The following is an 18,018-nucleotide window of genomic DNA, read 5'->3' on the forward strand; positions in this document are numbered from 1 at the left end:
AAATGATTAGCTTTTCAGAGCATTCACACAAGGTTAGCGCTCGTGGCGACACCTACAACGTGCTGACATGAATTTCCAACCGATTTCTCATACACAAACAGCAGTTGACCGGCGTTGCCTGCTGAAACGTTGTTGTGATGCCTCGTGTAAGGAGGAGAAATGCGTACCATCACGTTTCCGACTTTGATAAAGGTCGGATTGTAGCCTATCCTGATTGCGGTTAATCATGTCGCGACATTGTTGCTCGCGTTGGTCGAGATCCAATGACTGTTAGCAGAATATGGAGTCGGTGGGTTCAGGAGGGAAATACGGAACGCTGTGCTGGATCCCAGCGGCCTCGTATCACTAGCAGTCGAGATGACACGCATCTTATCCACATGACTGTAATGGATCGTGCAGCCACGTCTCGATCCCTGAGTCAACAGATGGGGACGTTTGCAACACAACAACCATCTGCACGAAGAATTCGATGACGCTTCCAGCAACATGGGCTATCAGCTCGGAGACCATGGCTGCGGTTACCCTTGACGCTGCATCACAGACAGCAGCGCCTACGATGGTGTACTCAACGACGAACCTGGGTGCACGAATGGCAAAACGTCATTTTTTCGGATGAATCCAGGTACTGTTGACAGCATCATGATGATCGCATCCGTGTTTGGTGACATTGCGGTGAACGCACATTGGAAGCATGTATTCGTCATCGCCATACTGTCGTATCACCCTGCGTGATGGTATGGGGTGCCATTGGTTACACGTCTCGGTCACCTCTTGTTCACATTGACGGCACTTTGAGTAGTGGACGTTACATTTCAGATGTGTTACGACCCGTGGCAAAAAAAATGGCTCTGCGCACTGTGGGACTTAACTACTGAGGTCATCAGTCCCCTAGAACTTAGAACTACTTAAACTTAACTAACCTAAGGACGCCGCACACATCCGTGCCCGATGCAGGATTCGAACCTGCGACAGTAGCGGTCGCGCGGTTCCACGCTGTAGCGCCTAGAACCGCTCGGCCACCCCGGCCGGCCGACCCGTGGCTCTACCCTTCATTTGATCCCTGCGAAACCCTACATTTCAGCAAGATAATGCACGACCGCATGTTGCAAGTCCTGTACGGGCCTGTCTGGATACGGAAAATATTCGGCTGCTGCCCTGGCCAGCACATTCTCCAGATCTCTCACCAATTGAAAACGTCTGGTCAACGGTGGCCGAGCAACTGGCTCGTCACAATACGCCAGTCACTACTCTTGATGAACTGTGGTATCGTGTTGAAGCTGCATGGGCAGCTGTTCCTGTACACCCCATCCAAGCTCTGTTTGACTCAATGCCCTGGCGTATCAAGGCCATTATTACAGGCATTGGTGGTTGTTCTGGGTACTGATTTCTCAGGATCTATGCACCCAAATTGTGTGAAAATGTAATCACATGTCAGTTCTAGTATAATATATTTGTTCAATGAATACCCGATTATCATCTGCATTTTTTCTTGGTGTAGCAATTTTAATGGCCAGTAGTGTATTTCCAAACTTCTGTGTAACTCCTGTATAAAATTTTTACAGCTTTCAAAATAAACATAACGTTTGTTGCACTCGTGTATCGATAATACTTTTCGAGATATTTAATCTTGAAATCAGCGACTCCTTCGCTGGTCACCCTGTTTTTGGATGTACAAATTCCCGCCGTTCAAAGCCATAATTTGTGGCGATGTTTATATATTGATGCAGACGACGGAGCCGGCGCCTGGGCACAGAAAGCGGGCGCACTTGGAGAACTATCACGTGAGTACTGCGTGTCTGGTTAACGCTGCGAGATCTGCGACGCCCTTTGCCGACGGGAGTACACCGCCGCGCCTCACCATGGGAGGATCGCCTGGTACTGCGCTGCTGCTGGTGCTGCTGGCGGCTACTGCTGCTGCAGCCCAGACACGTGAGATGAGCAGCCAGTGCGAGGTCGACAGCAGGGACCTAACTGAGCCACATCGCAACATATCTCTCCGGACGATACGCAGTAAGTAGCCCTGCAACGCTCTCCCTAGCGGCACAGCAGAATGCGGGAATTCAACGTGGGTCACACAGCTGTTTCTGAGACACTGCTGGCCAATAAAATTGCAAAATGGGAAACGGTAGAATTTAACTACAATTCACTTACTGTTCGAATGCAGAAGAGTAGGAAGAACATATCATTTAATTTGTAGGTGTGAAAGTTAGTACACAGCGCACGTGCGAAGTTTAGAACACAGAACAACACAGCTCTGACAGCAACGTTGCCTGTAACCCACAGAACACCAAAATATCAGAAGTGCAAGGCCAGTGGCCCGTGTTACGACTCGGAAACAGAACGACAGCAGCGCTTCAAGTGGCCTGGAACGCAACTTTTAACACGAGAAATAATGCGGGGAAATTCGTAATATTGCTTTTCGAAATACGAGTACTAGATGACGATATTTTTCATTTATACTTTATGGATGTGTCTGGTAACCCGGTGGTAGGGTAAGGTTTATTTATTTGTTAATAAACATGGGACTTAGGGAAAGGCAGGATTCAGTGTGGACGGGGCCTTACTCAGTTACCGCTGTTTGCTTTGCTCAGTTTGTTTGGTTTTTTTTTTTTAATCATGTACAGTTTATTTGTGGAATAAGGTTAACAATAAAAAACAGTCATCCAAATTTCACTATTAAGAGACAATATCTAATCAAAAATTCTTAAGACAAATTTCGTTCACGGCTGAAGGCCTTATAAACCAGAAAATTCAAATTATTTGTCGGCTGAAAGCTCCAATAGTAATAACTCAAAAAAACAATTGATGGCTGAAGGCCTGGATACTAAATTCTTAAACACAGTTAAACTTGTACAACAGATACGAAAATATTTTTTTAAACACAATCATCAAGGTTTCACTATTAAGAGACAATATGTAATTAAAATTTCTTAAGACAATTGTATTCAAGGTTGATGGCATTATTGACCAAAAATTCAAATTATTTGTCGGCTGAAGGCCCCAATAGTAAAAACTCAAAAAACAGTTTGATCGCTGAAGGCCTGAATAGCAAATTCTTAAAACAGTTAAATTTCTCCAAGAGATAGTAAAATATTTTTAAAAAAACACAATCACAGTCTGATGAAACCAAGAGAGAAATGGGCCTCAGACAGTGCCTGGGAAAGTCACTCAACTTCGTAACCAATGAGACAGGCAGCCAAGAGTTGTATTCACATAACCAGGTGGCAAATGAAACTAGAGACAGTTTAAATGCAGACCAACACTCTTGCAAAATCTACCTAACGTCTGATAACCAATACAACGATGGAATAACCCAGGCAAGGCGGAACCATCAGACAATACTGCGTCTTCAGAATCTCGTGTTTAGAACATCCAGAAACAGAAGGAACCACTATGACAAAAGTAGTCCAAAAGGAACAACATATCCGGACCACAATCAAGGAGGCTGTCAAACTACACGCCTTACCAGACAGCAGCAGCAAAGCGAGGACAGGTACACTCCGTGAAAATATGATAACCTCCAGGGTAGGTAACTGGGGCACTAGCGGCCACTAGGCAGAAACATACCGCTGGTTGAACTTCAGCAATAAACACAAGGAATTCGACGATAAATAATGAGATGCAGAGGTTGGCTAACTAATTTCGCCAAGTCCAAACACTCCACTTGTTGCTCTTCGTCTCAGCGACCCTGCGAGCAGCAACGCATGAACAAACAGCGTGATCTCAAAATAGTGGAGGTTTCACAACTGGGTTAATGTTCGCCAACTCAAACGTCCGGGATCCGGTGGACAACGTGGTTGTGGCCCTTGAAACTACAGACCCTCAATCTGGCACTGCCTGCATGCTGCCAGCAGTCCCGGCCTGTCCATGTCCTCGTGCTGCCGTACCTCACTGCTGCTCCGTTCCAACTGAACAGCCCGACACACTCCGACCTGGAAACACTTGACATCCCTCCAAAGATAGTACCACAGTACTGGATATCGATAACCGCTGCTGCTGCCAATCGCCGACAGACAATGCTAGCAGACTTAGTTGCACTAGCAAACACAAGAAGAAAATGAGACGCCACTATCCCTAATACAGGATGTCAACTTACCAATGGCACCAATACGATGCGCAACACCACTCAGTCCAATATTGTAGTTTCAACCGTGTGGCTATTATCAAGAGGAAATTATGTTGCTGATTACTACCGTCTTGTGCATATTGTACTCTCTGAATTGAAACGTAAATATGTTGCTCATAATCTGCTTAATTTTTGCTCTCATCAGCAACATTGGGTGGGATAAATCGTTCGATATTCGTTATGGTGTCATATAAAATTGAAACCGATTTCGTCGTATTATGAATCCGTGTGCGAACTATTCGATGTAAATGTACTGTAAGAACATTGTTCGTATTCTATGTTTTTTTTATGTCATCCGGTTTTCGTATTCTCACATGTAATGAACGCTACCGAAATTCTCACTTTATCCTGCAAAAATGTACTGCTTGTAATACCTATTACCAACGTGTGAAAACATTTGCGTAATTACTGTCGCATTTCTAGCATTTGCTAGGGCGAATGCTCTAGTCACCCACATACATCTACACTCATACCCTGCAGGCCAATATGAAATGCATAGAACTCAGTGGAAAGAAGCAACACCATTCAAAGCAGAATTACATGCTCATTCCGTGGCAAGATATATAATAAAGTTGAATAACAATACTGTCATTACCTGCTGACATGGAATTCTCCATTAAATGCGAGGAAGTACGGAAAATGGAAACAAACAAAAATAACGTAGAAGACGATCAGTATACTTAAAAAACATTTAAATCGAGCAGTTCCTACTAAGATTCGTCAGCAATAACAGATACTTGTAAGTTCACAGAACACTATGCAACGAAAGCAGCTCCTGTTTTATGTGAAAGAAAAACAAATTTGGAATCATTTACCCCAACCAGTATTACGGATGCGAGAAGAACGCAATCACAATACGAGTATTTATAACGCAAGTCAAAGACTGCATTCCACACAAACGTGTTTAAACCAACTTCTGTTAACTATAAAAGGAAAACAAACATGGAAGACTAAAAATCAGCCAATATCAGTGTCAATATATCATAATATACCCATGCTGCCCTTGAAATTGGCCCCGTAAGGAAGAAATTGGCCACTCGTGAGAGCTTTATACAGTGAATATGAATGATATATGTAAAGAGACTGATGCGATGAAAGAAAATATGGACCAAGGCCAGGAATCGAACTCTGGTCTCCTGCTCACCAGATAGATGTCCAAATTTCCATTCACGCCTCACTCCACTTAATATTCCTCCTAAAATCGAACAGCATAGCAGTGTTTCTCCAACTGTATTGGAATAGCGCCTCAGCATAGTAGGAAACGTGTGATCCTGTCTAAAACCCAGGCATAGGTGCTTTTATCAAATGAAACAATACAGTTCCAGAGACTTTTCAAGTCTCAAACATCAATGATGTACACAGATTGTTACAAAAAGGTACGGCCAAACTTTTAGGAAACATTCCTCACACACAATTAAAGAAAAGATGTTATGTGGACATGTGTCTGGAAACGCTTAATTTCCATGTTAGAGCTCATTTTAGTTTCGTCAGTATGTACTGTACTTCCTCGATTCACCGCCAGTTGGCCCAACTGAAGGAAGGTAATGTTGACTTCGGTGCTTGTGCTGACATGCGACTCATTGCTCTACAGTACTGGCTTCAAGCACATCAGTACGTAGCATCAACAGGTTAGTGTTCATCACGAACGTGGTTTTGCAGTCAGTGCAATGTTTACAAATGCGGAGTTGGCAGATGCCCATTTGATGTATGGATTAGCACGGGGCAATAGCCGTGGCGCGGTACGTTTGTATCGAGACAGATTTTCAGAACGAAGGTGTCCCGACAGGAAGACGTTCGAAGCAATTGATCGGCGTCTTAGGGAGCACGGAGCATTCCAGCCTATGACTCGCGATTGGGGAAGACCTAGAACGACGAGGACACCTGCAATGGACGAGGCAATTCTTCGTGCATTTGACAATAACCCTAATGTCAGCGTCAGAAGTTGCTGCTGTACAAGGTAACGTTGACCACGTCACTGTATGGAGAGTGCTAGGGGAGAACCAGTTGTTTCCGTACCATGTGCAACGTGTGCAGGCACTATCAGCAGCTGATTGGCCTCCACGGGTACACTTCTGCGAATGGTTCATCCAACGATGTGTAAATCCTCATTTCAGTGCAAATGTTCTCTTTACGGATGAGGCTTCATTCCAACGTGATCAAATTGTAATTTTCACAATCAACATGTGTGGGCTGACGAGAATCCGCACGCAATTGTGCAATCACGTCATCAACACAGATTTTCTGTGAACGTTTGGGCAGGCATTGTTGGTGATGTCTTGATTGGGCCCCACGTTCTTCCACCTACGCTCAGTGGAGCACGTTATCATAATTTCATACGGGATTCTCTACCTGTGGTGCTAGAACATGTGCCTCTACAAGTACGACACAACATGTGGTTCATGCAGTATGGAGCTCCTGCATATTTCAGTCGAAGTGTTCGTACGCTTCTCAACAACAGATTCGGTGACCGATGGATTGGTAGAGGCGGACCAATTCCATGGCCTCCACGCTCTCCTAACCTCAGCCCTCTTGAGTTTCATTTATGGGGGCATTTGAAAGCTCTTGTCTACGCAACCCCGGTACCAAATGTAGAGACTCTTCGTGCTCGTATTGTGGACGGCTGTGATACAATATGCCATTCTCCAGGGCTGCATCAGCGCACCAGGGATTCCATGCGACGGAGAGTGGATGCATGTATCCTCACTGACGGAGGACATTTTGAACATTTCCTGTAACAAAGTGTTTGAAGTCACGCTGGTACGTACTGTTGCTGTGTGTTTCCATTCCATGAGTAATGTGATTTGAAGAGAAGTAATAAAATGAGCTCTAACATGGAAAGTAAGCGTTTCCGGACACATGTCCACTTAACATATTTTCTTTCTTTGTGTGTGAGGAATGTTTCCTGAAAGTTTGGCCGTGTCTTTTTGTAACACCCTGTATATGCAGACTGATACGTCAAATGAAAATTTGTGCCAAGGCTGGGTGGGATTAGAACTCGGGTTTCCTACTCAGGAGCCAGATGCGACAACCACTACGCAACCCTGGCACGGTATCTTCGCATAGCTGCACAGACTACGCTAGAACAACACCTTCATCTTCAACCCAAATTCAAATTCAGTACAGTTGGAGAGCGTATGCAATGCTGTTCAAGTTTAGGGGAATACCAAGCGGTCAGGCGTAAATGGGAATTTGGATTGTGAAGCGAGGTGCAGTTGTGCGATGCCATTGTGGTATGGTGGCGTATCTGTTAGCACGTCTCGTTAGTGAGCAGGAGATCCAGGTTCGAATCCAGGCCTTGGTACAAACTTTCATTCAACGCTTCATTCTGCACATATATACTGAAAAAACAACGAAACTGGTACACTTGACTAATATCCTTTAGGGCCTCCGGGAGCACGCAAAAATGCTGCAACACGACGTGGCATGGACTCTAATAATGTCTGAAGTATTGCTGGAATTGACACCATGAATCCTGTAGGGCTGTTCATAAATCAGTGAGTTGCATTTCTGTCACATTGAACGATTCCCTTCAGTCGTCGTTGGTCCCGTTCTTGCAGGATCTTCTTCCAGCCACAGGAACGTCGTAGATTTGATATTTTATCGGATTCCTGATATTCACGAGCCGGTCGTAGTGGTCGAGCGGTTCTAGGCGCTACAGACTGGAACCGCGCGATCGCCATGGTCGCAGGTTCAAATCCTGCCTTGGGCATGGATGTGTGTGATGTCCTTAGGTTAGTTAGGATTAAGTTGTTCTAAGTCCAGGGGACTGATGACCTCATAAGTTAAGCCCCATAGAGCTCAGAGCCATTTGAACCATTGTTTTTTTATATATTCACGGTACATTCGTGAAATGGTCGTACGGGAAAATCCCCACTTCATCGCTACTTCAGAGATGCTGTGCCCCATCGCTCGTGCGCCAACTGTGACACCACGTTCAAATTCACTTAAATCTTGACAATCTGGCATTGTAGCAGCAGTAACCGATCTAACAACTGCGCCAGACATTTGTTGTCATATATAGGCGTTGCCGACAGCAGCGCCGTATTCTGCCTGTTTACATATTTCTGTATTTGAATGCGCATGCCTATACCAGTTTCTTTGACGCTTCACCCTACATCACAGATGCCTGAGCGTTCAAAATGTCTCTGGAAACATATAGTTTCACTTGCTTACAGGGATTACGTTTCAATAACAGATGGTATGGAAACATTCAAAATGTCTCTCTTGTCATAAATATACGGCTTTGGTACACTGCATGAAAAAAATTAATGTTATCTTGTTGAAATATAACGCCACACAGCCCTCGAAACTGGAGCTATCCACCGATCTTAGGTGTCAGAAACATCGTGGCATCTGCCTACATTGTCGGCTATGAGGCCCAGTGGTGATCGTGCTGTGTATTCGATTGCATCCCACACTGTCAGGCAAGCTGCTGGGCCCATATGACGGTGAAGAATGCAGTTCGGCAACGTTTCTTCTCATTGGAGCTCTCGTGCAGGGATACGTTCTTTGTGATACTCTATCTACATCTACATCACGATCCACAAGCCACCTAATGGTGTGTGGTGGAGGATACCTTTTGTGCCACTAACTGAGCCCTCCAACGCTGTTGCACTCTTCAACAGCGAGTGGGAAGAATGACTGCCGTTAAGCCCCTGCATTGGCTCTAATTTCTCTAATTTTCTCTCTCGGAATTTCGATAGTAAATGTCTCCTTGATGCACAATGCCTCTCTTGTAACTTCTGGGCGCTTCAGTCTGGAGCCGCGCGACTGCTACGATCGCAGGTTCGAATCCTGCCTCGGGCATGGATGTGTGTGATGTCCTGAGGTTAGTTAGCTTTAAGTAGTTCTAAGTTCTAGGGGACTGATGACCTCAGATGTTAAGTGCCATAGTGCTCAGAGCCATTTGAACCATTTTGTAACTGCTGCCACTGAAGTTCGATGAGCATCTGTAACCCTCTCGCACTCGCTAAACGATCCCGTGACGAGACGCGTCGCTCTTCGTTAGATCTTGTCTGTCTCTTCTATCAGTCCTACCGGGTAGGGATCCCAGATAGATGAAAGATACTCAAGAATCAGTCGAAAAGCGCCTTATAAGACCCTTCTTTCGTGGAAGAGATACATTTTCAATAGATTCTTTCTATGACTCTTAGTCTGGCATCTACTTTTTCCACTATTTGTTTTATGTGGACATTCCATTCGAGGTTTCTCTGGATAGTTAGTGCCAGATATTTTCCGGTGGATACTGTTTCCAGCGGTTTGTCATCAGTAGTGTAGCTGTACAGCAATGGATTCTTTTCCTATGTATGGACAATATGTTACTTTTGTCCGCCCCCGGTAGCTGAGTGGTCAGCGCGACAGACTGTCAATCCAAAGGGCCCGGGTTCTATCCCCGGCTGGGTCGGAGATTTTCTCCGCTCAGGGACTGGGTGTTGTGTTGTCCTAATCATCATCATTTCATCCCCATCGACGCGCAGGTCACAGAAGTGGCGTCAAATCGGAAGACTTGCACCAGGCGAACGGTCTACCCGACGGGAGGCCCTCGTCACACGACACTTCACTTCACGTCACTTTTATGTACCTTCAGGGGCAACCGCCAGAGTACCATTGATCAATTCTCTGGAGGTCATTCTGCAAACTGTTACTATCTTCAGGCGTTTCTACTTTGTTATAGACAGAGCCACATCTGCGAACAGTCTTAAAGAGCATCCGACGCTTTCTACTAGATAATTTATATATTTCTTAAAAGGTAGCGGCCCTAGCATATTTCTTTGGGCTACTCCGGAAATTACCTTTACATCTGTCGATTTTGCTCCGTTAAGAGTGACATGTTGTGGTCTATCTGAAAGGAAGTCTTGAATGCAATCGGTAATCTAATCCGATATTCGATGAGCTAGTATTTTTTTCCCACTAAACGGCTGTGCGGGACGGAGTCAGATGCCTTCGCAAAGTCAAAGAACACGGCAGCAGCCTGTGCGCCATTGTCTACGGCGCTGTGGATCTCATGGAGGAAGAGAGCGAGCTGAGTATTGCAGGGTATCTGTTTGCAAAGTCCATGTTAATTTTAATAGAGGAGATGTTTCAGTCTCCAAAAACGTCATAATTCTTGAGCTTAACAGATGTTCCATAATTGTACAACAAATTAACGTCAACGATGTAGGCCCTTCTTAAAAACGGGACGTAGGTACTCCTTTTTTCGGTGTTCACTCCACTGCGGTCGGGCCTCTTTCCGTTACCACGTCAAGGGATCCACAGCAGTGGTTGTCGAGCTGACATCCGTGATGCTTCAGATATCCTCGCACACTTAGTGTGGATACTTTCCTTGCTGCAGACTAGACAGTTTGCTAACTCTAATCATTTGACGTGTGTCAACGATCTTCCTGCACAACTGCGCGAACAACATATCTGTCCTCTGGAGCGACAGTCAAGTGGTGCCTTTCAGATCCTCCATGGTGTTGAGTATGGCCCTCCTGGACCTATCGACTGCACATTAGCATTACAGTAATGGAATCCCGCCCAGCTGTGTTTTTACTTGATATCCGTATAAAAATTTCACACGTTAAGCGCATTGATTTATGTACTACTCCCCTTGTGTGTTCTTGCCTTTTGTTCTTCGTTCTTGATTCAAGTTACATATAAAATATTGTATTCTAGCAGCTTACTCGCACAGAAGTAATATGGGAAAAGGAGGAGTTACTAGATATAGTAAGACAGAACACAAGTTCAAAAACATTGAGACTAACACATTTTGTAGTGATGAGCACATAGAACTCCGCGTTCGTGGATTAATACAGAAAAATAGTTCAATTTTAATTGTAATTACAAATAGATTCCAACTGAGAGATTTTGAAGTGTTTATGACGAATCTGGATTTCTCACTATGCTATCTGTCAGACAGCAGCATAGTCCGTGGTGACTTCAATGTACAGGCTTGGCGAGAAGTCCTCGCGCCCCCTATTATCGTGTGAGGAGGCGCTCAGTCCTACTACAGCTATAAGCGTCTTGTGAGGCCCCTTTCCTCAAGCTGAAGTATTAACCATATTTGTAACAGGTGTAAATAATTTGCGCCGTTCACTATCCCTTCAAAAAAGTACTCTCCAAACAGATACTATGATGTCATCGTTGGCTATATCACACGCGACACAGTTTCCTTCCCAACAAGTCTGTGTAATGAGGATTCTACTTGGACCAAACGAGAATATTTCTAGCACGTGAGCTCTGATGAATGGCACATTCATCTGAAAACATGAAACTTCGCACGGTTCGCTGCATTTGGAAACCGAGTTAACGAGGCGCTGCATGCTGAAACGCACTCTTTCCGGTCTGTTTCTGGTAACTCGTTTGTCAACATCGGTCGCTAAGATCTGGTCTTAAAGTCTTTTTTCATGTGAACACGCCTTGTTGTTATCGATATACCGGGTTTCGAAGCACGTTTACGTGTCGACTTCATAGAAGATTGTTCAACCGAAGCAGAGACTGAGACACATATTCCTTCCTGCGTTTTGTTCTTTCCACTACATGGCCTGTATTTAACACTGCCAGAAGCAAAAGCACGTCTTTCCCAATCCAGAAGTGTTGCTTTCGCGGTGAAGCCTCGTTAAATCTTTCCTGTAATGCACCCATAATCTGCCTCATTGTCTTCCCTGCTGTGTTGCCATTCGTGCACCCACACATTTGTCGCTAAGCGCTCCTCAGTAATGTAACTATGACCGCTCACATCTGCCATAGCTACAAGTTAAAACTCGACTGCTATTGCGACAACATGTAAACATGAATTCTAACAACTAATAACAAGTGACGTAGCTACCAATCTTCTTAGTAACATGTTAGTGGTTAGAGGGGTGTGGGGACTTCTCGCCCACCTTGTAGATTTTCTAAAGGATTCTGAAACGATATATTGTCCGGAAAACTTATTTAGATCCTACAGTCTGATCTCAGAAATCAACTTCCCAACATGGTTTGATAAAGGCAATAGAACCCTAACTGATAATATTTTCTTTGCTGAGGCTCAAAGCAAGAAAGTAACTGTTTACCTAGTAACAAAAGCTCTCTCTGATCGTGATACTCAGTTAGGATAAATAACAGAGTGCCTTACAGTATGGATTCCCCTCATAGGAAATCATCAGAATAATTAATGCTCCTGAAAACAGTAGCTTACAAGACATGACCTGCCGTGAAATTTATAACGAACCAAATTCTTACATAAATTCATGTCACTGTTTGAAAGCAGTTTCCCAAAAAAGCTAATCAAAACTACGTTAAACAACCATGTAAAAATCATGGCTCACTAGAGGGATTAAAGTATCTTGTGAAAGGGAAAGGGAAATGTATCCATGAGCAAGAACAAATAGAGACCCTGCAGCAATAGTTACACACTACAGAAACTACTCAAAATTAGTAATAATAGTTGTTAAAAAATCAAGGAACATGCACATTATGTTAGAAATCAGTGATTCCGACAACAACCTTACGGCCATACGGAAAGTAGTGAAACGAGAGACAGGACAACCAGCTACAGAAAAGGATGACATCACTATTGAATTGAATGGAACGGATATAAGTGATGAGTCACAGGTAGCAGATAGTTTAATAATAATTTCTTAAATGTAGTAGAAAATAAAAGGCCAAACAGTTAAAGATAAAAATCACAGCACTCTGTGAAACAAACAACTCTCATAAAATTCAGTCACTTGAATTTGTGAGCAATTTCGCCTTCTGATGTTAAGAGAATTATACACCCTCTCAAAAATTAAAGCTCATCTGGTTTTGACGGCGATTCCAGTAGAGTGCTGTTCCCATAAAATAAACTCAAGTCTTATCTGAAATAAGTAATGTACCACTAACTCAAGGCATTTTTCCAGAGATACTGAGAGGTGCCGTTGTCAAGCCCCTATTCAAGAAAAGTGATTCGAGAGCTGTCAACAAACTACTAACCCGTTTCTCTGCTAACATCATTTGCAAAAAAATTTTGAGAAGGTGATATATTCGAGAATAGTATCTCACCTCACCGACAATAATATCCTCAGCGAATCACAGTTTAGATTTTCGAAGAGTTGCTCCACTGAGAATACCATTTACATGTTCATTCACCTAATTTTGCAATCATTAAATAATAAAATAGTGCCAATTGGTATTTTCTGCTACATATCTAAGGCATTTGACTGAGAGGATTCTCCTTGATAAATTGGAGTTTTATATAATTGATGGTATAGCAAACTAATGGAGAACGTCATATCTAACCAAAAGAATGTAGAAAGTTGAACTTAGTAATTCAAGAAATGTAATCCGGGGACATTAATCTGACTAGAGAGAAACCACGTTTCAGGTTCCCCAAGGCTCATATTTGGTCCACTATTGCTCCTTACAATAGTAAACAATCTTCCATCTAACAAACAACAAGCAGAATTATTTTTTTGCAAATGACACTAGTACTGTAATCAATCCAAGCATGCATACAGAAACAGAAGAAAAGATAAACAATATCCTTAAAAATGTGACTGAATGGTTTTCAGCGAATAGTTTCGCTCTCAACTTAAAAAAACAACAGGATATTCTGTTCTGCACATCTATGAGTGGTATACCAGTGATAAGTGTAACACATGCGAGGAAATAATAAATAGGGTGGAAACTTCAAAATTCTTACGTGTAAATATTGATGAGAATGTAATCTGGAAAAAGTACATTTTGAAAGTTCTAAAACAGCCCTATTTTATCGTAGACCTTTTTCAGATCTTGAAGGGAGACAGATCAGTGAGCAAACATTTTGAACATTTTCATTCAATACTGTTTTATGAAATAATGTTCTGCAGAAACTCATCATTATTAAAGGAAGTCTTTATCTTTCAAAAACGTGCCATAAGAATAATATGCGGTGCACACCCACAATCGTCTTGTAGACACCTATTTAAGTATTTAGGCATTCTGATTACTACTTCACAGAATATGTATTTCCTCTTGAAGTGTGTTGTAAATAATGCACTGCGGTTTTAAGAGGAACAATGATGCATATAATTACAACACCGGAAGGAAAAATTAAATTCATTACTCCATATTAAGTTTGTCATTAGCATAAAAAGTGCTGCACAATACTGCAACCAAAATTTTTGCTGAATTACTCAGTGATATAAAATGTCTCACAGACAGCAAAGTCAAATTTGAAAACAAACTGAAAAAGTTTCTCCTTTACAGCTCCTTCTATTCCGTTGAAGAATTCCTGCAATTGTAATGTGCACAAGATGGCGGGTAGGAATTACTAACATCGGAATATTTAAAAAAAAAGGCTTTATTAAAGTTCAACTTGTAGCCATATTTACAAATAAATCTATGATGTGAATGTAAAATGATTCGTTCCACATCATTACGATATATCGTGCAAAATGATCCATGGAACATAAAACGAACAAACTATTCATGTGACAGTTGTAGAACACCGAAGAACGCAGGCAGCAGTATCACAGAACGGTAAATCACAGCCTTGATGAGACAATGTCCTGTCGTTATCGAAACCTGATTATTGCTGGAAGATGTTTCATCCTAAATAAGGCACAAACAATTTTCTGTGCAGTACATAACATTCAAAAATGTGACTTTGCTTAATTCTTGCTTTGATAATTACTTTGTACAATTGTGATTAAATGCCAATCATTTGCCTATAAAAGCACTTAACTTCTGACTGAATCGAAGTGACCAATTACTTTCAATCTCTCAATGTCGGCTAGAAAGTAACAGTCACCCCTTATCTTACCCACACAATTTTTGGCTTTTGGTGGCAAATTAAGCCATAGCGTATCCCGAGCTCTAGGCTACGTTGGATGGCAACAGTTTGGTTGTGGTGAGGTGAAACCATAAAATGTTATGGCGGAATACGTTTTGTATAGGACCAAAAGATTTTGTTTTAACGACCAGCTGACGGTGAGATAATTAGAGATGGAGCTCGCGCTTATATTGTAGAATAATTTAGGTAGAAATCTAATGCGCGTTTTCAGACGAACCATCCTGGCATTCACCTTAATCGGTTTACAGATATCATGGAAAACCTAAGTTTACATGGCAGGATGGTGATTTAACCGCCGTTCTCCTGAACAGGGGTCCAGTGTCTTCCCACTGGGCTATCCCGTTCAGGTTGTTGTAACAGGTTGTTCCATAGCATAGCTCAGTGTCTACGTTCTCTTGATACTTGATGTCGTTATCGCGCTGTATAAAAACTAAATCTACAAGGGAAGCTCGGAAATATTGTATCGCACAATTGACATACCTGCGGCGAATGGTTTGGCGTACGATATGTACATGTAGCCTACACCAACTATTAAAAATGCAAGTAACGTCATAATGAGTAATTTTTACCTTCAGCGATATTAATGTACGATACACATTCTTATTAATGTGGCGATCCTATGAAAGAACAAGATAATATATTAAAAATGTCATTCCACAGAAATTTAAGCAACGAGACTGTACTGAAATCCACAGAATTATAAGAACTCTAAAAAACAAAAGTTCGTATAGTGTTGATACAACTTCAGACAATTCTGAAAAGTACTTCTAACTTAATAAGTAATGTGCTCAGTAATATCTTTAATGCATCACTGACACAGGGAAATAGTTTTCCACACATATTAAAATACACAGTTGTTAAACCTCTTCAGAGGAAAGCTGACACGAAAGGCTCACGTAATTATCGTCCACCCTCCTTATTGACTTTTTCCAAAATAACTGAAACAGTAATTAACTCAAGTGTAGTCTCACGTGTAAGTGAAAACGATTTATTAGATTGGTGTACAACTTCGAAGCGTGTTTGTTGTGCATGTTGGTATTTCGGTTGCTGTAGGTTTATTTATCGAGTGACATTTCTTTATTTTTAGTTCACTGTTGCTATTTAAGTTTTCATATTGACATTTTGTCATTTGGAGGTAGTGAGTAGGGCTGGGGATGCTAGAAAATGGAGTGCCAAGTTGAGCGATCGGGACATTTTTTCTGTTCGAGATCAGTAGAGGGATGACGGTAGCGGAAACAGCCAGAAACATATGCACCATGTGTGGGGATGCTGCCACTGGATAGAGCACAAGAATAAAATGGTTTCCCCCTTTTAAGGACACAAATTTTGACATTAGAGACTTTCCATGTTCAGGAAAAGCCTGTGTTGATGAAGAACGTTTAAACGCATTAATCCACAGTTATCCACGTCAGTGTACTCCAAAACTGGCAAATGTGATGAACTGTGATCTCCCACCATCGTGCGACATTTGCATGCAATGAGGAAGGTTAAAAAATCGAGTGTATGGGTACCGCATGCTCTGACCCAGAATCACAAAAATCAGCTGCTTGCTCGTCATCAACTGGCTCGTGAAGAACACCAACCCCTCCTATCCTGTATCCCTAAAGGCGGCGAGAAGTGGAGCGTTTCTGCTAAAATGAGGAAAAGAAATGAGTGGTTGAACCCAATCAAAGCAGCAACTCTCCGCACAAAGATTTGCACCCATCCAAAAAACATAAGGATACGCATCTGGTGGAATAGCGACAGTTGTGTGATTAAGAATTGTTTCCCCGTGTTGTAATCGTCACTGCTGATATTTATTGTCAACAACTGAGACGTCTTGTAAGGAAGTTCCCTTCTGGGTGTAAATGAGCTCTGAACAAGGTTCGAAGAGTTCTTAGCCACAATACACGTGATTTCTACAGTCGCATAATCGAAAAGTTACACCCAGCGTTGGCAGACTGTAGTAAATAGTGAAGGAGAATATATTGTTGATGACTAAAGTCTCTGTTATGCGTATCTGTTGTATTTATTAAACTTGGAAAAACGCTACGACCTTATACACCAATCAAACAGTTAGCGTATCACAGTTTGGATTCCAGTAAGGTTGCTTAGCTGAGAATGCTACTCATCAGACATTGCAAGTCTTAATAATATAACATCGCCTGTTAGTATTTTTTTGTGATCTTCCCTGAGTGTTTTTGATTGTGTCGGTCATGTTACAATCTTAGAAAAACTCAAGCTTTATGGAATTCATCGCTTTACACAAAACGGGTTCCATAATACTAAACAAATAGAATGCAAAAGTGATGCTGAATAATTCAGACAATTTTTAAAGAGAGGAAATTTTAGTAACTGGGGAGCAACCATAATGTAAGTTCCGCAGTGTTCCGTTTGAGTCCACTCCTACTCCTTATATATGTGGAACATTCAACCAGCGGAAGTGGTATTTTCTGCAGACCATACTAGTGCTGCAACAAATCTAATTAGAGAGAAAGCGACAGATGACACTGACACTGTCAATGATATTTTTCAAGGAATTGTTAAGTGGGTTTCTGAAAACAGACTCCCCTTAAATTTTGAGGAGGAACACTATATCCAGTTCTGTACAACAAAGAGAGAGATGCCAACAACTGATGCAGCACATGAACAGGAGTCTTAAAGGGACTGAAGGTGTAACAATTGCAGGGAAAGAGATCAGAACCATGTGATGGGTGCTCGTGTGTCACCCACTTGAGTTGACGTAACTTCTGTGTTACGAGTTTTCCGATTTGGGGACGGCGTTATCATGAAGCAGCAGAACCCCTTATCGCAGTCTTCCCGCACGTTTTGTCTTAATTGCCAGTACAAATTCTACAATATCCGATAGATATCTACCAGAGTTTGTCTCTCGGCAGCCATGAAAAAAATAACAGCAGGTTGGTCCTGTTTGGACGCACTGGTAATGTCGTCGTAGTTCACAAGGCAGCATTTACCTGACTCGTATTGTAAAGAAATGAATGCCACACTAAACCCCTGCCTACTGGTGCTTATATAACCACATTGTAGTCGTGTTACTTTGCATACACGCTGCAGCAATGCGCTTAAATTATGAAATTTGTGCTGCACTGAACTACAAATTTAATTTAACAAGAAATAT

General features: G+C 42.4%; 1 protein-coding gene across 1 annotated transcript in view; it reads left to right on the top strand.

The window, feature by feature from the left end:
* Positions 1-18,018, top strand: part of LOC124622546 (nose resistant to fluoxetine protein 6-like) — a 381,634-nt gene that overhangs the window by 95,539 nt on the left and 268,077 nt on the right. Inside the window, exon 3 of the mRNA XM_047148283.1 lies at positions 1,728-2,010. Coding sequence (XP_047004239.1) covers positions 1,860-2,010 — 151 coding nt within the window. The 5' untranslated portion in view covers positions 1,728-1,859. The remainder of the gene's footprint in view (positions 1-1,727; positions 2,011-18,018) is intronic.

Source organism: Schistocerca americana, chromosome 7 (genome assembly GCF_021461395.2).
Source record: "Schistocerca americana isolate TAMUIC-IGC-003095 chromosome 7, iqSchAmer2.1, whole genome shotgun sequence".
Classification (NCBI taxonomy): Eukaryota; Metazoa; Arthropoda; class Insecta; order Orthoptera; family Acrididae; genus Schistocerca; species Schistocerca americana.